The sequence below is a fragment of the Phoxinus phoxinus genome (assembly GCF_949152265.1).
Source record: "Phoxinus phoxinus genome assembly, chromosome: 25".
NCBI lineage: Eukaryota > Metazoa > Chordata > Actinopteri > Cypriniformes > Leuciscidae > Phoxinus > Phoxinus phoxinus.
Window position 1 is genome coordinate 19,103,757 of NC_136900.1, and position 27,977 is coordinate 19,131,733.

Below are 27,977 nucleotides of genomic sequence, written 5' to 3' on the forward strand. Positions count from 1 at the left end.
AATAATTAAATGTTTATTAATACACTTTTATGACAGAAATATTAGCCTATTAGCCTACATGTAGCCTAAATAATTAAATTATTTCATTATCAACACTTTACTAGCCTAATGCTATGTCAAGAATTAAGTGTGAATTGCGACTTCTCTTTGTTTTAAGTCGGTCTCAGACTCAGATCGCCTGTGGGGGGTTGGGGGTTCAGGAGGTGTTAATGTTCCGTCTTTCATATGCAGAGTGAGTCCAGGCAAAGGCAAAATACTTTTAAAGATAAATCTCTCGATGTGTCCAAATGTAGGCCCTTAAATTATAAATATTGTAGTTTTATGTAGGCTATTGTAGCCTATTTAAAGGGGTTTCACACACACTTTCAGTTGAAGTGTTCAATCCATTTGTTTCAACTGGTTTTGTAGAATTTTAACACGTTTGAGTAGCCTAGTGTGTGTGTCACCAATCTGGCATTATCTAAACATGAACTATCGACGAAACGCGTTCTTGCCAACTAAACGAATGCAAGTGAGCAGCAGATACAGAGCGCTTATTTGCGATCCACCTCGTTTTATTGTACGGTGAATTCAACCAGGCATTCTGTTTGAAGCAAGACTCAATCATGTTACAGTTTTTTTTTCGTGATTTGTCTGGATGACACACAGCGACATCAGTAGTATCAGCTGTATAATGGGGTTTTACCCTGAAATCTTGTTTAATTTCGAGAGAGACCCGGCGCGCGCAGTGCAGGGAGACTAAATAAACTAAAATAAAAGAGATCCAGCGCGAGAGAGAAGCAAAGAAAATCTTAATTAATGTTGCTTTGAACTATTTTCGTTTTGTAGACTATAGCCTACTGTTTTAATTGTTTATTTAGCTGCAATTTCTTTGGCAATACAGATTTAAAATGTTGCAAGAATAAGATTCTGTTTCTTACTTAATAAACTCTAACTCGATGCAACCCTGTTTTAAATAAATAAACTGCCCCGACACTTTATTTAAACCTTGAAATGTCCAGATCTGTTTTTAAAAATGTCTTCCTTTGCTATGACGGGTATCAATTGTCAGTCATCTCAATTTCGTGGATGATTCACAAAACAATAATTTAGCAGATTAAAGATAGCTTCCATTTTCATTTTCTGACGCGATCGGCTGATAATCTTTCCTTCATCAGTTTTGTTGTCTGTGCAGCGGCTCTACTGGAAAGTAGCAAATTTATGTTGTAATGTGCCATTGATAATTAAACAAAACGCTTGACTTCAATAAACAGTTACCCATCTAAGCATTAAGAATGGTAAAACATTTTACGCTGTCAGCCAAAGCTAGTGAGATTCGATCTCGCATCGCTTGAAGCTCCGTGAAGCTCGTGCTGTTGCGTTATCCACTGCGCTACCGTCGGTTCGCTGATGAGACGTTGCTCTTGCAAAGCCTCATTGATGTAGCCTAATATTTTTCTATTGCAATGTTTTGTGTTGAAATGTTTTCATTATTTATTAAATGTATTAGGCCTACATTTAATTTCAGTCTTGTGATTATATGAATTCATTTAATACATGTTTAACTTGAATTGATCTGTTTTACCACATTTCAATCACTCTCAATGAGCCGCGGCGCGGCGGCAGATTACACAATAGAGAGAATAAACTGACACTTTTCAAAGTCTCCGATTGTAGCGCCTCTTAGCGGTCAAAGCCAGCAAATACACCCCCGCAATTTTACCGCCGCGGGAACGGCGGCGGTAAAAGTCTCATTCTGGTTGAGTACCATCTGTACTGTAGCTGGTGTTGTTTACCATGTTGTGAATATGTTTGTGGTTTTGGTGCTATTAGTACTTTAACCAGAGACGGTCATTAATACTGTAAATGCACTTGACTGACATCAGCACAGCAACAGCATAGTGCTTGCATCTCCTCCATTTGGCATTCGCTGTCGTCTCGCTTTCAATAGCTTATTCGCTTTCTGTTGTGATTGATTCGGCCTTGTCTCTTCGTGAGACAGTCATTCAGTCTCTCTTGTTTGTAAGGCAATGCTCAAGGGTGTCGACAGCCTCGCTCTAATATCCCTCACACCGGAATGCAGTGAGAGGCAAAGAAAAAAGTGAAAGTATAAGACTGTTTAAATATCATTGATATCAATGAAATTTAAAAATTAAATATTGATATTTTAATACTACACATACATTGCTTCTTTAAATAATCCATTGCCAGTAACAAAGTATCTGGTTGACACTACAAAACAGTAGGTGGCAGTATTAACACTGCATGCCACGGGTCATAAAAAGGAAAAAAAGACGACAACAACGCAATGGCTGCGTTCGAAATTGCACTCTCTAGAGTAGGTATTATTTTGAATAAGTAATTACTTCAGGATCGCTAAAAAAGTATGTTCTATATAGGCCTAGTATGAATGTAATCTGGACTCATTACATTCGCTATGCTGTCATTATCATCTGACCTACCATTCACAAATCCTCTCCTCATGGGACAGAAATGTGTCTATTATATGCACGCTTCAGAATCTCTTCAGAAGTAGTAGGTCATCTAGTTACTTTTTGCCTACTACTGCAAATTCAGACATTCTTATTTAGTCACATTCAGTTTCAACATGAAGCTACTGCTGCCGCACAAAATCATATCAGAAAAAAGTCAGACAGCGAGAAAAAAAGTGTGACGAAAGTGAGAACTCTACCCTTCCCTGAAAAGAGTGCTCTTCGGTGTGGGAGTTTTTCAGAAATTCATAAATGTGTTATTCAACCTAGTCAGCAGGAAGTGCTGAACAACAGCAAGTTCTTGTTGCATGCTTTCGAGAGATATGGTTACAAACTCTCTCTCCACCACTATAGTCATACTTTGAGTGTGATTCGTTGGTCAACAAAGACATAAATAAATATTTTTTCCCAAAATGTCATAATTTGACACAGGGTGTCGTGGTGATTCGTAAATGACAATGGGGGTCAGGATGCAAGAATCGATCGTTTTAGTGTTTTATCAAGTCGCTAGTTCCGCTTTCTCGATGACATCACGCACGTCGTTGAAGACGACAAGCGATGATTGGTCGGGAAGCAGCGTGTAGTATGACATGCTTCTTGTCCACCTCTTTACAATAATTTAGGAGTCAAAATCACATAATCTGACGAAATCGAAATCGTGACACCCTTATAGTTTAGGGTCCAATTCTCACCATTATCACACTATTAACTACAACATTTGCCTCAAACTCCAAATTACTACTTTAGTTAGTTAGGTAGTTAGGTACTTTAGTTAAAGTAGTTCAGTTTAGGTATTGGGTAGGATTAAGGGAGGTAGAATATGGTCATTTAGAATAAGGCATTCATATGTGCTTTGTAAGTATTAATAAACAACCAATAATATCCTAATACTGTATGTATGCTACTAACCAACTAGTTAATAGTGAGAATTTGACCCTAAACTAAAGTGTTACCAAATATTGTAAAGTCTGAACCCGGTATACGACTGACAGTGAATCAGATAATCATCAGATCAATTTATGAACCAAACTCGGATAAATTCAGACAATTTCTGACAATCTCTTGAAACTTGTGATACTAAACTCACTGGACATGCGATGGTCGCCAGCATTCATGTCACTCAAAATCACTAACTCTCACTGAAAATGAATGACTTCTAGTGACTGCAAGATGCTGACTGTGTGAAAAGGACATGACAGTATTTTCTCACAAGGTTATTGGTGGTGGACTTGAGCCTGGTGGATATTGTTTGCTGTGAAGGTGATTTTCCAAGGGTCACCGGTAGGAAAATGAAACTGGGATTTAGTCGCACTAACATAACCGCTATCTGTATATAGTGATATACATTGGGCAAAGATTTTTATCTACATGATTATTGTGGGCAAAATAATTCACAATAAAGTTTAGGGGCCCGGCATGACGTAAGTGTTTTTTGCTAGTTTAAGCCCGACGCAGTTATCATTTTCACGTCCTGCGCCACGTTATTTAAATAGCAATTGCATTTTTTTGTTATTTAAAGAGCGTGTTGGTAATATGCGCCTATAGGCGGGTCCACAACGCACATGCACGCTGCTTATTTCACACACAGGGACGCACAGCATCACACAAACCTGCCAAATATAAAAAATAAAAGGATTACAATGTAAAAGATTAATATTGTGTACATAAAGATATGGTGGAATCCGGCCTTTCCCATAGATGGTCTGCTTGCACGTTTTAACCTTGCACACGCCCAGATCCATTTGCGCTCTGGAGACGCGTTCAGCCTTTCCACTTGCAAATTCCGCCATGTAAATCGCAATCCACCATGGTGCGAGCGCAACTGGCTTTTAAAGGGAATGAGAGATGAGACTCTGGTTGGTTTATTTCACGTAATGCCCAAAACACACACATTACTCATTAAGAGAATAGGCACAACCATTTTAGACCATGAACATCATGCACCGACCATTTTTCCCGTCGTTAAACTAGCAAAAGTGGATTCAGACACGACCATGCGCTTAGATCGTTAAAATAGGGCCCTAGGTCACATTTACCGCTACTTGGCGAAATTTATCAGGTCATTCCGATAGGAATCCGCACAAATAGGAGATTTCCAAACTTTTCCAAAAGTTCACCACACAGATTTCACCTATGTTCTAGTTAAACATGTAAATCAACCAAGCAATATGTAATAAACATGTAATAAACCATGCATTTATTGACCAATTTTTTGCATTTCACTGAAATTTTGCTAATGTGATCTCACTTTTAATAATATTCATTCTAATAATTCATTTTTAACTGTGTTTATTGCATTTACTCTCTTTAGTAGCCAATGAATCACACTCAAAATACAAGTGTAGACAGGCGGAGAGAGAGTTTGTAACCATTTTTTTCAAACGCAAGTCTAGAGAGCATAGAACTACCTGATTGACGGAGAGGTCATTCAAATGACAAGGACAGAAATGAAAAGTTTATTGGTTTGTGGCTTTAATAGTGAAAAATCAGCTCAAATGGTTACTGTAGTGGGCGAAATCATTTTAGCCTTACAGTTCAGGTTTACTCTAGTTCACACACCCACCCAGAAAACACAACAAGAGTACTTTATAAACATCATTAATGCTCCCAAAGGAAGTCGAAGGGTCTAAGATCACCACGCTTACAGTATGTACACAGCTGCTCACTTACTACAATATTGGGAATTTCTTTTAGTTTCTTTTGCTATCATATCAAAAGCCTGTTACTCAGATTGTCTCCATTTTCTCATTCTTAATTAATTTTTCTTTTGTTCTTCTTTCTCACATTCTTACATTGAAGGCGGTTTGCTTTTGCCACTCCCTGAGCATGACAACCCCTTCACATCGTCATGGCAACATCTTCCACTGCGTGGCAAGAGTCAGCTTCCAAGGACCAGCCTGGCTGTGCAGCAATCCAGCTACAGCAAGCCGCTTTCTTTCTTTTTTAATATATATTTATATATCAGACAAAGGGTAAGACCCCAATCATTAAATGACTAATAGCTGCCACCATTAATTGAGGAGTAAAAGAAATGCATATCAACTTTTGAACTAGAAATATGTCTCAAGTATTTCAAGGTAATAAGTCAAAATGCTACAGCAGATACAATTTAACACAGGGTGTATTAATCATAAAAATTGTTATGCGGGCACAAAATGAATCTAGAAGTTCTAACAATTCTGTCATAATTTATTCACCCTTGTGTTGTTTCAAAATCTGTGTGACTTCCTTTCTTACACGAAACACAAAAGCAGAAACTCTGACCAATGTTTATACTGCTCTTTTCAAATACAACTAAAATATACAGTGACTAAAGCATATCAAACTAAAAAAGTGGCAATGAAGTAAAGCACCATAAAAGTGGCTCATGTAACTGAAATAAATAAGTGCTGGATCCCTATTACACTTCTTGCAAACACTGACAGCCTACAATGAAACATTAAAACACTTAAAACTAAAATAATTTATTTTGGATTCACAACCTTAATTTAAAGGGTTAGTTCACCCAAAAATGAAAATAATGTCATTAATGACTCACCCTCATGTCGTTCTAAGCCCGTAAGACCTCCGTTCATCTTCGGAACACAGTTTAAGATATTTTAGATTTAGTCCGAGAGCATTCTGTCCCTCCATTGAAACTGTATATACAGTATACTGTCCATGTCCATAAAGGTAATAAAAAGATCATCAAAGTAGTCCATGTGACATCAGTGGGTTAGTTAGAAGTTTTTGAAGCATCGAAAATACTTTTTGGTCCAAAAATAACACAAAATAAGACTTTATTCAGCATTGTATTCTCTCCCGGGTCTGTTGTGAATCTGCGTTCACGACTCCGCAGTGACGCTGCTGACGGAAGACGCTGATGACGTGTTATCTGGTGCGCCCGAGCTTCGTTTACAGTCTGAGGGAGACGCACGCTATATTCAAGCTATTCTACATTGTTTGCGTGGATATCATTTTTTTAATGGTGCGTAAATGTGCATGTCGCGGATGAGACACTTTTACAGCGTGCGTTTCCCTCAGACTATAAATGAAGCTCGGGCGCACCAGAAATACACGTCATCAGCGTCTTACGCCATCAGCGTAACTGTGAAGGATTGACAACAGACCCGGGAGAGAATATAATGCTGAATAAAGTCTTATTTTGTGTTATTTTTGGACCAAAAAGTATTTTCGATGCTTCAAAAACTTCTAACTAACCCACTGATGTCACATGGACTACTTTGATGATCTTTTTATTAACTTTATGGACATGGACAGTATACTGTATATACAGTTTCAATGGAGGGACAGAATGCTCTCGGACTAAATCTAAAATATCTTAAACTGTGTTCCGAAGATGAACGGAGGTCTTACGGGCTTAGAACGACATGAGGGTGAGTCATTAATGACATTATTTTCATTTTTGGGTGAACTAACCCTTTAAGTAATTATTCACTGTTGACATTTTGCCCCAGTTTCACAGTTCACTTCCATTATAGCGTAAAGAGCAGTGTGAACAGTCTTCTAAACTTCTCCTTTTGTGCTCCACAGTATAAAGAAAGTCATACTGGTTTGGATCGACATATGGATGAGCTAATGATGACTACATTTACATTTTTGCTTTCAACACCTTCAAGGAACTAAATTGATGACTTGATCATAAAAACTAGCATAATTTACAGTGATCACTGATGGAAATGTTTCACAAGTCCACAAGGCCGTAAGGGAACAGGTATCACCCGGCACTCTCCTCCCAAGCCTTGACAAAACATACACCCCTCCTACTAATCAAACACACATTCACCTCTCCTTCAACAAACATGCTATAATGCAGCTCTACACTGAAACACCAGTATGTATTATTAGATAGGCTAACACTTACTGGTACTTAACAACAATTTACATTAAATCAAATTAAAGGGGTAATATTAGAGCTAAAAGATAAACTCCATGTTCAAAATAGTAAACTAGCATATAATTTAAAACATACTGCACAGCATCCTGCCAACAATTTTTATGTAAAAATGTGTTATAAAACGACAAATACTTCAAACATTGTGCTACACTTGTCACTTGACCTTATACGACCTAATATGCAAGTTTAATTCAGTGAATGGCCTCCATCTTGGAAATATATATGTATACTTATTTATTATGTATTAAATTTTGCATTCATAAAAACAATTCAACAATCTAATGCAGCTGATATTACAGTATCCAGCACATCCAGCTCTGTTGTACACTGCACATTTGGGCAAATTCAGTCGATTATCCAGGTATGCCATACAGTATATATATATAAAAATGCATACTATGTGCAGTATACATACTGTATACTTACAAAAATAGTAAAAGTAACATACGGTGTAGTAGGCTATGATATTATGAACACAGCCTAGGATCTAAACTTACAACCCTGCCATCAGATCGATTACGAAAGACTCACAAGAGGGTTAAACCTGACCTTGCTAGAGAAACACATTCATGGCATGTGATGGAGTTCTTCTGAAAACAAATATCCACTCCTATACGGATCAACAGGCAAAAGGGAAGGAAGGGGGGGAGAGAGAGAGAGAGAGAGAGAGAGAGAGAGAGAGAGAGAGAGAGAGAGAGAGAGAGAGAGAGAGAGAGAGAGAGAGAGAGAGAGAGAGAGAGAGAGAGAGAGAGAGAGAGAGAGAGAGAGAGAGTGAGTGAGTGTGTGTGTGAAGTGAACGTGTGTATGTGAACGTCTATATGACAGTGACTCCCACCGGCACGATTGGGAGCTAATGGAGAAGAAACACTCCAGACATTTATCACAGAAAAACATGCAGAGCTAACAACCCTGATGGCTGCTCCTGTCTCCGCCACGAGCCTTTGTTCAAGCCCATTAGTGGAAACACATTGCAAAATGGCACCAAATAGCCACTCAAACCAAAGTGTGCCTCACATACAGGTTTGTTGTGTTGTAAACCTCAATATTTGAGGGCAACAAACCAACTTTCTGAAAGATCTGTACATTTGTTCTCTAAGTGAAAGTCATAACCCTTTTTCATAAGAGACCTAAGGTCAGGAAGGAAATTCTCTATTTATTCAGCCATTTCCTGTCATTGTATAAAGAAGATCTTCATTTGGGGCCTGTCCGTGATTAAAGCCTACATGAAACTGCATTCTCAACCCCATTTAACTTTTGTAATGTGACATATTTCAAAGCGAAACGATGTTCAACAAGAAAAAATAAATTTTGGGAGAAACATTTTATTGATTGGACCATAAAAACAGAGCTTCCAGACCTCCTACAGAGTTTACAGTCAATTGTTGAGAACTCAAGTAGGACAGAACTCAGAAGAATAGGTGGGAGTGACTTGAAAGTTAAGAAAAGAAAAGAAAGTTAAAGACATTTACAGAGAAAAAGAGAGAGCAGGGAACAAAGACAAAGATCAGACATTCAGACGAGACAAGCGACGGGCTGAATGATATTGAAGATGGAAAAGAAAAGAAAAAAGGAAAACATCTCCCTATGGCTATTCTTTCAAAGATGAGAGGATATCTAAGTAGTGGCACAATTAGGTTGCAGTTGATGGAGACACTACATGAAACAGAATAGCACTCCAGACCAGCAATAAGAACCAGACTCAAATGATAGGAGCCCACACAAAATCCTTTCACAAGCAGCACCACGAGAAGGTATTAAACAGGTATGTACTACCTGCCATAGCTCACAATTTGTCATGTCATATGAAATTATCCTGACAAACAGTCTGACAGTACTCTGACACATGGATGTGGACAGGAGATGATGTGTTGACAGACTGGCACTGAAGCTTGTTTGAAAACTCCTCCGGAAATTCAAACACTGTCAATACGTCTACCATTAAGTCAAACCAATTTTGTCTATCTGAAACCGAAGGTTACTTTTTTAAGGCAAGATGTAGTCTTGTGAAATGTGTGTCCCTTCCTATTGCGTTCCACCATCTGCTAAGGTGAAAACACTGATTCCTCATGTCAAGTTTGGATCTCACTGGTGCTTTCCCACGGGAAAATGAAGGAGCTGTGGGTAGCAGTAGGGGAGAGGTACCACAGAGCATCTCACTGTCCTACAGGTCTGTCACGACTCCCGTTGCCCTAAAGCTCCTCTCTGCTCACCGCTGATAAAGAGCTGCATGCTGTGTGTGAGTGTACGTTTACACACCCACACCATGTTTTCAGCTGTTCCTTCTTATTTCCGAACCCTCCCAATGCTTTGAGAATGTGTCATAACTGGTTGAGGGAAGCGAACAAGGTGTTCTGAAGGTTCTGAGCTTGTCAGTTGGACTGATGCGATCATGACTAGTCGTCATGCGATCATGACAAGTCTACATGACTAAAGTAGACCATCAGAAAGTTTGGCATATGCTTCCTTTTTTGTTATTCTGGTACCTTTCACACTAGTAGGTAGAGAAAGAAAAGTCGTTGATTCTGGCTGTGGCATTTTTCCTTGATTTTTGTTTTCAGTCTGGTACAGTCTGATCTACATGTTGTACTGTTGTGTACCTGGATGTCAATAGTTCTGCTGAACAAGGGTTATGAAAATCAGATGTGACCAAGCATAAGACAGTACAACAAACCAGACTTCTATGCCAACTGTCTTGTTTTCATTGCCGTCAAATTAAATACTGTGCGTCATCTACTCTGACTAAGGGCTTTTTTGTATAGGTAATCCAGTGGGACTTGTGTAATTATTGTAGCTGGGGACACTACTCATTTTCATTCAAATCTCTGCTTATTACTTTGCAGCATCTCAGCAGCACCAGAGAATGTCCCTCGTTTGAAGTGATATTGGCATGCTGTCTCTCAAGGGTACGTAGGTGGGTGACTGAAGCACATTTATCTGCATACAGATGTCCTCTATAGGCGAAATGCTCGCATTCACCTCCTCTCATTCAACAGCATTCGCTTCTTCAATCTCAACACTCCTCCTCGCTTTCCTTTTTTAGCCCCCATTTTTGTACCATTCTGCACTGAGTCACACAAAACGTGAGGCAGAAGGGAGCTTCCGGCATCCTCTAGCATTATGCTGGCAAGTGTGAGAACCGTTACCCAGATAAGGAGCTTGCAATTATGCTTTTGACCCTTGACAAGCTCTTCTTCCTCCTTGCAATCTCGACCCTCTGTCGCTCTTTAAAGTGACAGAGTCAACCCCTCAATCTCCTGATCTGTACACTTTTCTAACATATCAAGCCCTCTCTGAAGCCTTGAATTTCCAGCTCTTAATCTGAGCTCAACAGACTCAAGGCTCTCCACTTCACATCATTACAATCACCAATGAAATCTGTATTAGGTGTAAAGAAAAACAAGAAAAGGAAAGGTTTTTGATTTTTTGAATTGATATATATTTTGATGTTCTCACAAATAGCTAGAAACAGGAGACCGAGACTAATATTTCAGAGTAAACAAATGAAAAAGCTGATAGACAAATAAATCAACTAATATTTGGCAATTTTGAGATAAGATTTTGAATATGTGCATGCACAAATTAGATTTGAGAGCTACATGGAGGCTAGACACAAATCTGTCATATGGACTACTTTTACTGTATGTTGAAAGAAAAACCTACTAATAGCCTAATTTAAGGTAAATATTGGGTCAAATAAGTAAGTAATTAAAAATAATAACATTTACATTAGCCTTCAACCCCTAAAATTTTAAAGTTGCAAGTGAATTGGCTTCCACCTATGGGCACAACCATTCATAAAAGAACAGTTTAAAACGTACTGTAGCACACACACACATACGGTAATTGAATCAGAGAATAGTGCAAGCTGACGGATAAAGCATGAAAGTCAGAATGATCGCTTATATAAAGTGTCATTCCCAATTTCACACAAAAGGATCTACCGAACCAAGCACGTTTCATTTAAACAGTAGTGGAAACACACACACACACACACACGCCTGGAAACCGGGTTAATGTTTTAATACTGTAAGATCTTTACGTTTAATCCATTGTTCCCGTATTGACATACAGAATTACTAACTTCCGGATCAGCATTCATATTGAGTTCTTCTATGCACAGAAACAACCAGACTGCAGAGTACAGCATGTGGCCACCATAGGAAAGCTTCAGCTTTGCGACAACAGGTGTTCTGGGAGCAGTTTGTCAAATGAAATGGACATTAATGCTTCTTTACTGCAGCCGTTTATATGATTTATTCACTATTTAATCTATGTAATAACTCAAGACAGACTTATAAAAGCAAAAAGTGAGAATTTCAGCAAATAACGACGTGATGCTTGAACAGATATTCAGATCAACCAAATTTGAGCAAATCCAAATATAACGCTACCTAACACTGACACAAGTACAAAGTTTGTCAAATACGAAGCTGCCACTGGCTGTGACTAAATAAGAAGCAACACCCTAGCGCGTGGTTGGCATGTTCCAAACCCTATGGGCATCATTAGATAGAGAGATTCTGACTGAGTGAAACCTTTCAAGAAATAGACCAAGGTTTAATGGGGATTGAGGATGACATACAGATATTCCGATAGCATTGTAAACCGGACAAACAAATCATTAATTTCGACCACGCACCTCAGTACAGATAAGACCGCAAAGCTGACAGATGGTCTTCGCCCTGCATAACGCCAAGGTACTTTCACCACACAGCAAAGTTCCTGCTTGGCTTCTGGTAGAGCCTAAACCTTTTTCAGGAGGAGACAGAGATTACATGGGTAGGTGGGTAATTACCCTGTGCAAGAGATTTCAGCGAGCACAACAATTGTATTTCAGAGTTGTCGCCACTCCACAACGCCTCATTATGCACCTGCTGTTCCCTACAGATTCTCACAAAGCCGATTCTTCTGCAAGGTTATAACCTACCTGCAGACTCCTCACAAACAGTGAGTTGCTCACAGACTGTCAGTGTTTGAATTCTTCCTTTATACAGTACACTTGCCCCAAGTGTGCCCTGTAGAGCAGAGTGCAAAGCAGGGTAAGCACCCACTGAACCTTGCTGTGACTTCCTATCGTTGCACTGCAAGGAGATGGCCTTACATAACACTGTGTGGAGATATGCATCTCATGGAGAGCAAAACTGACAAGGGAAGGGAAATGTGACAAAGAAGATGGGACTCTGCCTCCAGCGAGGCATCCGCCTGCCAATCTCCCCCACCAGAGTCAAGAACTCATCTCCCGTAGAGAAACAGAGGCAAGTCTGCTTGCATAAACTAAATCATACAGCTATTCAGAAGAGGAAAACAGACCACAAAACTATGCACAAAACTGTGCTAAGGGATTAGACATATGTGTAGGGATGAGTGGGACATCCATCAGTGTGATTTCCAGGCTGCTGTTTGCCATCAAGAAATGGATAAGCTATCATAATAGCAAGCACATGAGCGCAAACATATGGGGCTTCTCTTCAGAAAAATGGGAAACAATGAACAGATGAGAAAATAAAGCTGAAAAAAGAAAGGAGGGATGCAGAGAGAAAAAGGTATGAAAGAAATGCAGGGAGAAAGCGAGAGAGAAAAGCCTCAGCCCACTTGACAGTCAGAGTGAAAAGCAAAAGGAAAGCAAACAATTTGTAAGGACAGAAGCAAGCTCTCATCTGCAGGGAATCTGGCACTGGCTCTGGCTCATAAACAGAGATTAGTCTCCCAGTGGGCAGATATTCACATTTAGATTTAGTTATTCAGCAGACACTCCTACTCATATTAGCAGTGTACAAACATACTGTACGAGTAGCCATTCCTTGTTTATACTTGTACCTACAATCCTACATATCAAATAAAAATGGGTAATGCTATAAAATGCTTTAAAAAAAAAAAAAAGAGGCCAGTCGTCCAGCCATCAATTGGAACCGAAACACAGAAACTGGACTGCAGTCATTTCTCAAAATTTTGTTTGCATGGAAATATTACGCGCTAGCAGAGAAAATACTATACCAGGTGCAGCAATCACAATGCTAGAAATATTGGAAGCCAGGTTTTTCCTGCATAGAGAACTATGAGTCGGCCGCCTCCGTCAAATTTCGTGCCGCCTACAGCTCTCGACAAACCTCGGACAGTCACATGCTCTGATACACTTTTTCCACCATGACGGTTAAGTTGCGGAATCCCGGCCTGTAAAACCGTAAAGTTTGCAGATAGTGCTGCGCACATCATTATCTGCGGGGTAAAGGCCATTGCACACTGAGTCAGAAATTTTCGTATGCGTTTTTTCGTATTCGTGATTCAGTGGCTCTGAATTGTCAAAGCACCATTCAAACACCATTCAAACTGCTTGTTACGGATGCGAAAAACGCAGAAAATCGAACCCGTTTCGATTTTTTTTATGACGGACGAAAGTTTCGGAGGCAGTGTGCAAGCGTGATTGACATAACGTGAGGTCGTATTTATTTTTTAACGTGCAAAAATTTCGGATGCGAATTTCGGAGTCAGTGTGCAATGGCCTTAAAGGAACACTTCACCCATTTGCATTAGACTTTGTATCTTTAGAAACCCAGTCACATTTTCGAATGGTCATGGTTTATTCCCTTATTTTCCCCTGAGATGGGAGAAATAAGGATTTAAGTGTTCCACTTCCTGCTTTTTATGACGCAAAAATCGTCAATTTGCGTCATAAAAAGCAGGAAGTCAAATTTCTTTGAATAAGGGTAAGACTACAAACACTAGCTCATCATTTATCCAGTAGAAGGCGCTGTTCCGCCTGTTTTCAACCCGCCCATAGAGGGATCTCACTCACAGAATGTACATATAGTGTCAGCCATTCTTTATTTGGAAGCTGAGCTAACAGTTTCTTATTCTGTGGAGAAAGCTGAGTAGTAGCGGTGACCATCCTCTTTTTCCCGGACATGTCCGGCCGTCGAGATCGTCCAAAATGTCCAGGATTCGGCTTTTGCTTTCTGCAGTCGCATTCATGGTTTACACGCACACCTTTTGTTTCAATCTAACTGAATTCATTCCGATTGGTGAATCTGAATGTAGTGTTTACATGAACGCTAAACAAGTGATCGTTTGATGTGCGTTTTAACATTGCTAGGAAAATTCCCGCTCCTCCGTGAGAGATACGAGACTGGTGCGTCTCACAGGCGCCGGCGCCGCTCATCAGTAATCACGCCACCGGGCTCGCATCGTTCTCCGCGGCCGTCAGTCTCGTTCCTGCTCGTCACAGTAAACATGATGAATGGCGACTGAAGAACGCAAAAGCCGAATCCTGGACATTTTGGGCGACATCAAAATACTGGGCAGACTCACGGAGACTCACTAGTAGCATAGCCTTGTTGTTTACTGCGATCTCTTACCGGTAGGCGTGGCCTCCTAGGGCAGCGAAGCAAGTGCATTCTGGGAGTTGATGTCTTTCATCCCCATAAGCCAAAAATACATTTTCTGGCTTTTCTCAGTCTAGAAGGCTCCAAATTCAAAAATAATTTCACATTTCTTCTACATAAATGACCTATTTTAAATACACATTCATCTTTCCAGAGGTGAAGTGTTCCTTTAAGTAATAAAAACATAACGTAACAATCGAGGGTGGATGACAGATAAATCATTATAGTAGTGTGTTGAGTTTAATAAAGACACGGATCTCTCATCACGGTAAAACGCAATGAACGTGCATCACTCTTTTACTTAAAGGGTTAGTTCACCCAAAAATGAAAATAATGTCATTAATGACTCACCCTCATGTCGTTCTAAGCCCGTAAGACCTCCGTTCATCTTCGGAACACAGTTTAAGATATTTTAGATTTAGTCCGAGAGCTTTCTGTCCTTCCATTGAAGCTGTATATACAGTATACTGTCCATGTCCATAAAGCTAATAAAAACATCATCAAAGTAGTCCATGTGACATCAGTGGGTTAGTTAGAAGTTTTTGAAGCATCGAAAATACTTTTTGGTCCAAAAATAACACAAAATAAGACTTTATTCAGCATTGTATTCTCTCCCGGGTCTGTTGTGAATCTGCGTTCACGACTCCGCAGTGACGCTGCTGACGTAAGACGCTGATGACGTGTTATCTGGTGCGCCCGAGCTTCGTTTACAGTCTGAGGGAGACGCACGCTATATTCAAGCTATTCTACATTGTTTGCGTGGATATCATTTTTTTAATGGTGCGTAAATGTGCATGTCGCGGATGAGACACTTTTACAGCGTGCGTTTCCCTCAGTCTATAAATGAAGCTCGGGCGCACCAGATAACACGTCATCAGCGTCTTACGCCATCAGCGTAACTGTGAAGGATTGACAACAGACCCGGGAGAGAATACAATGCTGAATAAAGTCTTATTTTGTGTTATTTTTGGACCAAAAAGTATTTTCGATGCTTCAAAAACTTCTAACTAACCCACTGATGTCACATGGACTACTTTGATGATGTTTTTATTACCTTTATGGACATGGACAGTATACCGTATATACAGTTTCAATGGAAGGACAGAAAGCTCTCGGACTAAATCTAAAATATCTTAAACTGTGTTCCGAAGATGAACGGAGGTCTTACGGGCTTAGAACGACATGAGGGTGAGTCATTAATGACATTATTTTCATTTTTGGGTGAACTAACCCTTTAAAGAGTCAAACGTGAAGACACGTGTGAGAAATAGAGAGGCCGAATGGAACTCTGAACCGTTACATCTTGCCCTGAAAAAAGTGAACTGAAGAAACCTTCTGTGATGTGGGGTGATGGGAACATGAAAATACACGTACTTCAGGTCCACCAAACTCTTGTCTGAGGTTTGAATGGAATCTCCCAGAATGGATATGGGGTCTACGAATTCTATTCCACACTTGTCCAACTAGTTTTGGATCTCAGTCGATCTCATCCTGATGAGGATCCCGGATCACTGTTGGATGAACCTGGGTGCTCACTTGGAGGTCTGTGACGGAACTAAAAAAAAAAACCTTCTATCTATTAACTCGAATGTGTAGTTTACGTCGATTTGTTTGAATGAAAATCGGTTTTCTCTTTAACATCCGGCGACGCTTCACTCTGGGCTCCCGTAGTTCCGAACGGGCTCAGCGTTTGCCATAGAGATACACAAACAACATGGCAAATGAACAAGACCGTGGCAGACACGCTCTCACGCTACGCATCCATTTTCTTACGCAGAGAAAATCATGAAGCAAAGAGGATGACACCGACAGACAAGGTTACAAAATTCTAACAATAAACCCTGTTTTGGCGCTTGTAAATGTGACGTGACTAGGGCTGCAACAACGAATCGATAAAATCGATTATTAAAAGAGTTGGCAACGAATTTCATTATCGTTTCGCTGTGTCGCGCGATGCAGAGATGTTTGAGTATATAACATTTTTTGAGTTGAGCGCGGAGCAGAGCTATGAGGCGCAGGACTGGACAAAAGCGAAGCGAACTCCGCGAGCGAGCCACACACTCCGCGAGAGAGACCGAGTGAGTCCGAGAGTGCGCAGAGAGAGACCGAGTGTGTCAAAGAGTGCGCAGAGAGACCGAGTGTGTCTGCGTGCAAGAGAGACCGAGTGTGCCCGAGCATTAGTAAATTGGTACATAGTAATATATAATTACTATATAAGAGGCATGGAAGTTCGATAAATGTACAACAATACTGTATATATATATAAAAAAACAATTAAATTCTTACCACTAAATTAGCAGACTGATTTGAATCAGATAGACAGAAGATGCAAATACTTTCTTGTCTGTCCCAAGTACCACTACAAGGGGAATATTTTTTCCACAATTTGCAGCACTGAATTTTTCCTTCTTTCCTCTAAATTACTCGGAGAAACTTCACTATTTGCTCGGAAAGGATGAGCTGCAAAATACACACCATACGAGGTGGTCAATCCATTGTATTTGTTTTTTCTATTATTTTCTATTGTATTTATATTTTATATACATTGTATTTATAATTAATATTAGGATAGACTAGAGATATTATCTTCTGTTATAATTATTTTTATTGCTATTATTATTACCTATTATCCTGCGCGAGACTTGTCTTTTGTGAGCATGTACTGGTCAAATAATGCCAAACATTTAGTTAAAGATTATAACATCTTTGACAAAAAAACAAAACACAAGTTGGTGAGTGTGTGCATCTGTGAGTGTGAGAGTTCATGAGTGTGTGCATCAGTGAGTGTGAGAGTTTGTGATTGTGTGCGTCTGAGTGTGAGAGTTTGTGAGTGTGTGCGTCTGTGAGTGTGTGCGTCTGTGAGTGTGAGAGTGTGTGCGTCTGTGAGTGTGAGAGTGTGTGCGTCTGTGAGTGTGAGAGTGTGTGCGTCTGTGAGTGTGAGAGTGTGTGCGTCTGTGAGTGTGAGAGTGTGTGCGTCTGTGAGTGTGAGAGTGTGTGCGTCTGTGAGTGTGAGTGTGTGTGCGTCTGTGAGTGTGAGAGTGTGTGCGTCTGTGAGTGTGAGAGTGTGTGCGTCTGTGAGTGTGAGAGTGTGTGCGTCTGTGAGTGTGAGAGTGTGTGCGTCTGTGAGTGTGAGAGTGTGTGCGTCTGTGAGTGTGAGAGTGTGTGCGTCTGTGAGTGTGAGAGTGTGTGCGTCTGTGAGTGTGAGTGTGTGCGTCTGTGAGTGTGAGAGTGTGTGCGTCTGTGAGTGTGAGCGTCTGTGAGTGTGAGAGTGTGTGCGTCTGTGAGTGTGAGCGTCTGTGAGTGTGTGCGTCTGCGAGTGTGAGAGTTTGTGAGTGTGTGTGTCTGTGAGTGTGTGCGTCTGTGAGTGTAGTGTAGAGAACAAGTTCTGACGTTTAAACAAATCCTGTTAAGTTTTCTGATTTGTATTTTTACAAAAAAAATTTTTTACAAAATTATTTATTGTTCTGACAGCTCAGGTCCCTTTAAACAAAAATAAACTTCTTTTTGTACACTTTATTTTAAAAAAGCCTATATATTTGGCAGATGTAAAGCATACATGTGTATTTTTTTTGTGTTAGTCCATTTAAAACAATTTTTTTATTACTTTAACAGCTCTTAACCTTTTTGTGCACTTTCTGAAGATTTATTTGCACTGTGAATTTGCACTGTCAGTTCTGTTTTTGAATAAAGGGTTTGAAATTAATGCTTTTTCCCCCTTTAATTTAATCGATTTTTGATTAATCGAAAAAATAATCAACAGATCAATCGATTATTCAAATTATCGTTAGTTGCAGCCCTAGACGTGACAGATCGCTGACAGATCTCAGTTCAAGTGAACCAATCATCTGTTACTCTTTTTTCTTTACAACTAATTTAGTTAATAGTAGGCTAAATAAACATGAATGATCAATGGGTAATTTGAAAGCTACAGTTCAACTTACCGAAATGTAATAAAATCGATCGATCAGTGTTTTTCAACCGCGGAAAGAGGTCCACACAGCTGGAGAACAATATGTCACGTAATGTTACATTTACCTCAGGAAAGTAATTTAATGACCATAGCACGTTAATTGGACTTTAAAAATTGTGAAATTTGTGTCAAGCAATAATAAAAACAGTAGTATACCAGTCATTGTAACATGTAAACATTGTCATTAAACTTAATAAAATTCTGTTTAGTCACAAAATGTTTTGACAATCACAATATACTTATAATTGTGATGCAAGTTTTTTTGGGGGTTTTTTTAACAAACAAAATGGTTTCCCAATATAACCCCTCTCCTCGCTGTGTATTAATCTTGCTTCTAGCCATGCAGTGTTCAATCATAAACCGGAAAGCAAATGAAATGAATGAATAAGACTCTACAGGTGATGAAAAAAAAAAAAAAAACACAACACAACAAGATTTTTTTTAACTCAAAATCAAAAGAAAAAAAAATAAGAAGTCTGTCTCAGATTCAAGCCAGCATGTCATCAAAGATTATACCATGAATTTCACATTACTGAAGGAGAATGTGAGGGCATATTTCAAGCTGAAGCTGAGCTGTATGGACTTTGCAACAATACAATGGCTAAAAAAAAACAATAAAATCCATTAAGGAATGGATGAAAGAAATGAATGGAGAATTACAGCATGGGAAATCACAGCTTGCAGCTTAAACCGGGTAGTATAGGCACGAAACCCCTAAATATCACACATTTGACTGCAGTTTCTAACTGTATAAGTTCCAACATATAGTGGATCTCTCGTATTTTAGTATTCACCACATCACCCAATTCACCTCGAACTGTCAACATTTATTAACAATGAGGACTTTAGGTCATTTTCTTACTGCAAAACTAAACGGAAACACAAGGATGTTTATTATTCTTCATGAAAAAGTGGTGTTACAATCGAACATCTTGCTAGCCTTACAATTCTGACATAAAATAATTGAGTTTATCATCTGGGGGAAGTATTACACAACAGTCTTATATGAAACATTTCCCACACTGGCATATTACTAGTAGATCCCTGACATGTGCTAACAAGGCCGTGAACAAGTGTATGATGGGCTTTCTCTCAATCGTGCGAGTAATCCATTAAGAATGAGTACACAAAATCTGATTAGCAAGTTTACCTTCCACTCTTCATTAAATTTGAATTTGAATTACCTTTGAAACAGATTTAATGACGATGTATTTTTGCCAATGAGACAGTAATGTGCGATAATGCCTACGGGGATGTCGGTTTTATTTACAGGTGAAGCACATCTTGGCATCTTTATTACACCTTCCATATTTCAGGTTACAGAACTAGCCAGTGGCAATAACAATAAGACTATGCCATTCAAATAATGAGTGTGATCTGGATTACATACAAATAAAGGGAACAGGCTGAAGCCACTTTTAGTGAGCATCCAGTGAAATATGCCTTTTGTCAGTCATGGGCAAAAAAGGTGACAGAATCCCACACATGTGCACTGAAACGGGCATCACATACATTGGATAGATTAGAAGTTTTATGTGCTCTCGTGTTCATTCATATTTTTAAGTAAGAAATGCTGTGGTAGAAATCAGGCAACAGAGTCCATCATGTGAACATTATACTGTAGCTGCATTTTTGCAAATTGTCTAAAATGTATGTAGGCTGATATTTTAGAATAATAAATAAGGTACAAAAAAAAGTAAATAAATAAATACATACAGGTAAAATTAGCATGACACCGGTTCCCTCGGCATAAAACCCATTAGGATTTTTCCATAGGCTTTTGAATTGTTGCAAAAAATAAGCTCTCAGATCAACAAAAGTTTATGATACGTAATTTTCACAAATGAACAACTATAAATGAACCACACCACGGTCGCTCAACTTGTGTGATGACTTTTAATGTCCCAGACAACATCAGTAGTCCCATTTAGCAACTTGTTAGCAACCGCCTTTTTCAATACCCCATCAAGAGTGGGGTATTACTGGTGTGTTTCATGTTGTAGAATAAAATGTAAAAATATCTTGAGCTTGTGTTCACCACAGACCTTATTATAGGCTTTGTTTTAACAAAAATCTCATTCAATTGAATTAAATTGAAATTAAATAAATAAAAAACATGCTAAAATATTCAGGTTTTGGCCAACAAAAATATGTCATTCCTGCAGCAATCTGTGGACTGAGTAATTTTTCAGTGGGAAAAAAATAGGTATTATTTAATTTACTTTGTTAAACTGAAATTCCACACACCCTCATGTCTGTAAAAACTCACAACTTTTCCTCACAAAAAGTTAAAAATGCTTGTTTTTGTGATCTCTTACAGTCAAGTTCAACTGCAATTTTGCTTGGTTTAAATCAGGATCCTGAGTTATATAGTATGCATTTAAACTGTATTATATTTTTGAATATACTCCATTTAAAGTCATCCAAACACTTTGGGCAGCTCAAAAGACAAAAGATGTGTGTATGTATCCCTAGTGACTGTAAAGGGGTAACCGGCAGCATACTTACACTGACTTTCTTTTATCATGTGAAGTGGAATATCAAAAGTGAAAGATGGCTGATTATATGCAGCACAGTAAAGGAGTTCTCTCACAATCTGCACCATATCCATGAAGAAAATAGTGCCAGCAGGAATACTTGAGTAGCACCTGATCAGATCTGCAAAGGCAGGAAGGTTACCTTCTCATTTAGGCAGCAAAGTTACCTTCTCTATTGTTTGTTCTCAACTTCCTTTAGTTCTAAGCAGAGTCTCAAATAATAGTTCCCTCAAAATCTGGGTTCAATTTAAGAAACATTATGGTTTACATAGTCTCTATTCACGTGCCTATCTTTAACAATTACTCTTCCCCCATCCAGTTCAGACCATGCATTTCACCTTTGGTCATCTAATGGTCTTCTCAAGATTATTGACCTCTTCGAAAAGGGAGTATTTGCATCTTTTTACTTCTAATCTAAAAAAATATAACCTACCCAATCATCACTTATTTCAGTTCTTCCAAATTAGATGTTTCATACAGAAGCAGTTCCCTCACTTTCCTAATCATCCCTCGGTAACACACATGGAACACATTCTTGCTTTGAAATGTCAACCATAGGAATCTAATCTCTGTCATATATAATTTAATAAATCGGACCATACTGACAATTTTAGATACCCAAGATACTTGGGAGCGTGACCTAGGACTTGCTATCTCAGAGGATCTATGGCATAACATCTTGAACCAGGTACATTCCTCTTCCATTTATGCCATGGTTTACTACAGTCTAAAATACTATTCAGAGCACTCGTCTTAACCAATGCTCAATTGACAAAAAATTTCCCATACAGGAGCGCCGCCTGCAACTTTTTGAACTACCTTGCTCACTGGTAACTGACAATGAATAATATTTGTCAGCTATTAGAAGGAACTTTTTTTCTACTTGATCTATTTTATTTATCTTTTTTTTTTTTTTTTCGTTTGCTTGTTTCTTGTCCAATGGATCATGGAAGGGATTATTAACGGACAATGTCTTACTGTTTAACTTGTCATCGATGTACTATTCTGTATGGTCATTGGCAAATAAAAAAGATTTGGACATATACAAGTAAAAAAAACATGTACACTTGTCAGTAGGGCTCCAGAGATTCTTCCTTTACTATTTGTATGTGCATTTGTTTAATGTGAAGAGGATCCAAGATACACTTAATTGACAAGGTGGTATTTATGTGTTGTAGTTGTGTGGTTTACATAATAATAATTATGTAAGCCACTATACCAGGATCCATGGCAAGTGCCTTTCTAAATAGTCACTAAGGTGTTAAGGTTTGGCTGGTTTTTACTAGCATGACCCCATTACTAAGACAACTACACTGTCTGGCTGCAAAAAAAAAAAAAAAAAAGTAACCCTCATTGATGGCCAATTTAAATGGATTTAATATCGGATGCAAATATTTCGTTATATTGTAGAAGATGTCACTTATATTTTACCTGTCTGCTGCCCTTGCCCTAGTTCAGGATAGTCGCTTATGGTGCCATCAGCCAATCAACACTGTTTTGATGACTTTCTCAGGTACAATTCTCCTCGACAATCCACCAAGAACACATGATAATTTAAGGTTTGTGGGAGGGTAGTTTACGCATAAAATTAAGATTCAGACGTATTTCTGAAAAGTTAAGATTAGCACCAGGAATAGGAATGTAATTTACAGGTCCCAAAGGTGCAGAGCTGATAACTGGTATCAGTCCTTTTTTTATAACAGTTGCTCATATTTCCAGCTTTAGAAGTGTACATGGATTATACAGAATCTAAAAACACTAATAGGACGAGTCCAAAAGCTGTATGTTAGAGGTAGTGGGAGTGTGCTGGTAAAAATAGCATCTGTGCTTGTTCTCATAAGTGATTCTACATTACACCAAGAGGAGAGAAACAATTTCAAAACAAAGCTGCTGTTCAACGATATAGGTTACATTAAAGCTTGTTCACATATTTAATTAGTGGACCTATTATGCAAAAATTCACTTTTACACAGTGTTTGAACAAAAATGTGAGTTGGCCATGTACACAACCACGCTATAATGATAAAAAAATAAAAATCCACCCATAAATCATACAGTGTCTCAAAATGAGTTCGCGTTTCAATACATTTTGACGTCACAATGGAACAGGCCCCAACCACGACTGGTGACGGAATCTGCCCTAGCTTAGATGCTTCCCTGAGTGAGCCCTTCACAGTCCGTCATGTTCATCTCCTCGCTAGGTCCTCAGCTACATGATAAACAATCTAAATGTTCTGTTAATGACTGTATCAATGAACACAGAAATTAGTTTTTCCATTGCCTTTCTAAATGTGTTAGACGGATGCGTTTGACCTTTGCGCTCGCCTCTCGCATCTTTTACAGCATCTCGCGCAGGAAACAGGGTTTTAAAAATGCAGAGCTCAAGTTAAACTTTTAAAAAACGCACACCTTGCATTTTCAAACTGCCCACGTTTCGCATTTTTAGACACAACGACGCATTGTTGTGATAGTGTGGAGCGGGTTAAGAACACTAGAGACCTTATTCCCAAGTGATAGTGTTCGAACGGAACGAGACGCCGTTCGACTCTTTGTGAGACTCTTAGACGGGGTTAGATTGCGGTCAGGTAACTATAATTCTTAGGCATTTTATGCGGTCAGAATGGATACACTTATGCGTCAACCTGAGCGGTCAGAGGTGAACAAACTGAGTATAATATTTTCAGTTACATGATAATATTTTAATTTACATGATTCAACCTAGATCAAGTGCGTAGGGGAAAAATCTACCACAGTCTGCTCTGCATAAATTATAAATTAAATATAGATTAATCCTTGTTAAAGCTACACAAATTCTTTAGTCAAGAGCAGTGAGTTATTTTCTATGTTACTTTTGTTCTTTGATTAACTTTAATGACAGACAGCATTAGTGGCTGGCTGTCACTTCAACATCTGCCGCTGCTGACATTGGAATGCAAAAATGTGTTCTGTGGAAACGGACCCATAATGTCTCTCCTGTTTTGTTGTTGCATGTCTGAGGCAGGAGGTGTATTGGCACAGCCCCCTTCTGGAAAGGTGGGAGAGGAGCAGCATCTCATTTGCATTTAAAGATAAACACCCAAAATGGGTGGAAGTAAAAAAACACAGTTTTTGTGTATGGTAAAATTACTGAACTGTGGGGTATTTTGAGCTGAAATGTCACAGACATATGGGGACACTTTTGAATTATATTACATTGGATCTTATAAAAATGGACATAATGTGTGTTCCTTTAAGGGGATATTTCACCCAAAAATGAAAATTCTGTCATCATTCACTCAGACTCATGTTGTTCCAAAGCTTGAAAATGCTGATTAGCAAGACTTTCATTTCAATGGATGGTCAAAATTATGTTTTTAATATTCTCTCATTTGTGTTCCGAAGATGAATAAAAGCATTGGTTTGGAACGACATAATTTTCAGTCTCTGCACAATAATATTTTTTATTAAAATAACCATGACGCAGTGTGACCAAGAGTAGGCTAATCATTTAACTTTTTTTTTTCCCAAGTCATCTTTATTGTTATCAATCTCATCTGCGAGACAACTGGTTTATTCCCCTGAAGCAACATGGTGCAACAATCACTGTAAAAATGAAAAGATACTTGAGGCAACATTTGGGGTTCCTCAGTCTTCCACACTGGCAGAACCCTCTTGAGAGCCTCAAGGCGCTCTTCTGAAGGTGCCTCAAATATTGTGTTCACAAGAAGTTCAAAATATGTTTCAAGTGCCTCAAAGCATTTCCCTTCTGAAGGGGTTACTGAGGGAATTATTGACAGTCTTTAGGGTTCTTGCATGAAGTTGCATGTTCCTTGGAGAACTGACCTTTCGTTAGGGTGCCAAGAGGTTATCTAAAGGAGTCTGAGATCCCCAAATGGCCCCTGAAATGATCAAAATTATATTTTTGTATTTAGGCTACAGTGATATTGCACCCTGTAACCTCAAAGTAACAAATCCATTTTGTACATTTTAAGCACATGCTGCATATAATCTGACAACAGAAATATGAAGAGATGCCATGAAGCAATAAAAAGTTGTTCTTGCTCACACTACATCCTGGTGGTCATTTTAAGATCCTTTTCTGGCATGGAGCAGCACAGGGTTGCTCAATTTTGCTCTGGAGAACTGCCTTCAGAAAAGCAATTTAAATCGTTTTTTTCTCACATTAATGACAAAAAGTCACATATTGGTATGCCATGTTTACGCAATGAATAATATCGTGCGTATTGCAGCTGTCATGTTATTTTCTTTTATGAATGCATTATTCATAATTAAAATTTCAAACTTAGAATTTACATTTCAGGTGAATTAAGGTAAAAGGTTAATAATAGTAAGTTCTATAAAGATTGTCATGTTGCAGTTAGTGTAAAATCACACTAATACTTAATATAAAAAACTTAAAAATGCCTGCAATAGAGAGGGTTAAAGCGTGATACTAACCTTTGCTTGCACTATTTTATCAATGCTTAATTCATTTAGCGTGATCCTCAAATAGTTCATAGCTGACACAGGTCAGTAAACAAACATATTTCTGATGCACAAGAATTTGCAGTTGTCAGACTTACACATATTCTCTAAAACCTGTCAAAAGTACGCTTCTTTGGTAAAAAGACATAAGTTTGGAAGCGGCAATATCAGTGGATTGAGTTAGTGTAAAGTGCGGCACGCGCGCATTAATTTCAAGCGCGAAATAATCTAAACAGTAAGTTAGTTTAACGGTCACTCACCTTCTGCTGACGACGAGCCATATCTGTGGGCTGTTTAGCGTTAAATGGATACGCGATACATCTCAACACAAACACATAAATCTGTAGTTTAATTTTCCTCTCCGTCTCCTCTTTCTTAATTCTCTCCTGCTCGGTTTTGTCCGCCTCAGCGGGAGAAGGGACCTGTTCCTTGGGTTGGGTACGCGGGGCGTCCGACGTCTTTTCGGGTTTGGTACTCTTTTTAACAGGTTTCCCAGTTTTAACGGGCGGTTCGTCCTCAGGTGGTAGTTCTCCCTCAGATTCATCGCTGGAGGACGGGTCCAGCATAGTCGACAGTCAAGAGGCGACAACTCCTCACAGCTGTGAGAAAAGCAAAAGCTACGAACCCCGAGAGGTTTCTGACAACCTCGACCACAAAAGCTGTTTTTTTTTTTTCTGAGAGAATGACAAAATGTGTCAGTCGCGAGACTTTTGAGGGCGGAGTCAATCCGAGAACGATTCGGGGACGACGGGATTGAGCCACATTCTTTTTTTTCCTCTTGAGAAGAGAGCGCGAGTGTGTGGAGGTTAGTGCAGAGTTATGCGAGACAGGTAGGCAACCTGTGGCATGAACAACATGCAACACGTGGGAGGTTCCCTTCTTAAAGGTGCAGTCTGTAGATTCCGATACAACTTTAATGATTTGTCAATGTTACATTTCACACCACAATAAATTGGTTAGCACATTGATATTCATAAATTCATTTTGATTATCAAAATCCATGCCAAACAATGCTGACAAACAAGCTCACTATAATTGTGCATATCTGTTTTTCTTGTTGTTGTTCTTTGGCAGAAAGAATATATAGATGGAACAGATAAAAATGTGAAATTGTAGTAGAAAAAAAAATGTATGTACATATATCCAAATACAGATATTAATTAGTGAATAATTCACTCAAAAAATATGAAAAGCCCTGGCTGTCAACAGTAAGAATCAATTTAGTCAAAGTCGGCACTGTGTGTGCCCGAAATTGCATACTCTCTTGAGTAGGTACTTATTTTGAAAAAGTGATTACTTAACAGCCACTAAAAAGTATGTTCTACATAGTACTATGAATGTTTGTAGTATGAAAGTAATCTGGAAGTATACCGTATATTCTCCATGTTGTCATTATCACGTGACCTAACAGCGTCAGTTACTTTGCTTCACTGTTTCCACGGCCTCATGGGATAGTTAAGTGTCCATCGTATGCATCCGGGTACTTTTTACCTACTCTTTCACGAGTATGTGAATTCGGACGTACTTCTTTTGTCACATACTGTTTTTTGCCTACTACAGGCTGTAGTAGGGAAGTATGTGATTTCGGATGCAGCGATGTGCTGCGTCCCACTTCGCCTACTTATACTACACCCTAAAAGTATGTACTCTTTTTATGAAGAAAAAGTACATACTTTTGAGTGTGTAGGAAAAGAGTAGACAAGCTTTGATTTTTTTGACAGATTTGACAAGATTTAAAAAAAAAAAAATCCACATTGTTATTGCAAATGAAATATAACACGGATGATATTAAATAAATATTTTTTATCAGGTTAAACCTATCTAAACATCTCACCATCGGTCACACACATCCGCCATGTTTTGTCGTTTTTAAACACTTTTTACTCGTGTTTGTTCTTAAGCCTGTTTTATGCTTCTGCGTCAACTCCACGCCGTAGCTACGCCGTCACTCCTACGGCGTCGTGGACGTTTTATGGTTCTACGTCGGGTTGTGTTGCATCGCGGTGCATTTCACCGCCAGAACGCTGGGGGGGGTGGGGTTCGAAGAGGAATTGTACAGATGGTCGTACTTTCGTACTTCCTCGATCAAACGTTCCTCAACTTGATCCATCGTTGAACACAAACAGTGCAGTGGTCACTTTAAAAATGGCGCTATAGCGGGAGGGGGAAACCGGAAAAACTACACTCCGGAAATTATGTATAATCTGACCAGTCACAGCCCTTGTGGTCTGCGTCGCCTCGACGCGTAGTTACGATTTT

General features: G+C 39.0%; 1 protein-coding gene across 10 annotated transcripts in view; it reads right to left on the minus strand.

Moving 5' to 3' along the window:
- The window catches only part of cadps2 (Ca++-dependent secretion activator 2), a 134,340-nt gene extending 107,734 nt beyond the window's left edge, over positions 1-26,606 (minus strand). For all 10 annotated transcript variants that reach the window (XR_013796524.1, XR_013796525.1, XR_013796526.1 and 7 more), the window contains exon 1: positions 25,979-26,606. Coding sequence is in view for 6 of the 10 variants with exons in the window: in XM_079603803.1 (XP_079459929.1) it covers positions 25,979-26,284 (306 nt within the window). In the remaining 4 variants the exon portion in view is untranslated. The remainder of the gene's footprint in view (positions 1-25,978) is intronic.
- Positions 26,607-27,977: the final 1,371 nt, after the last annotated feature.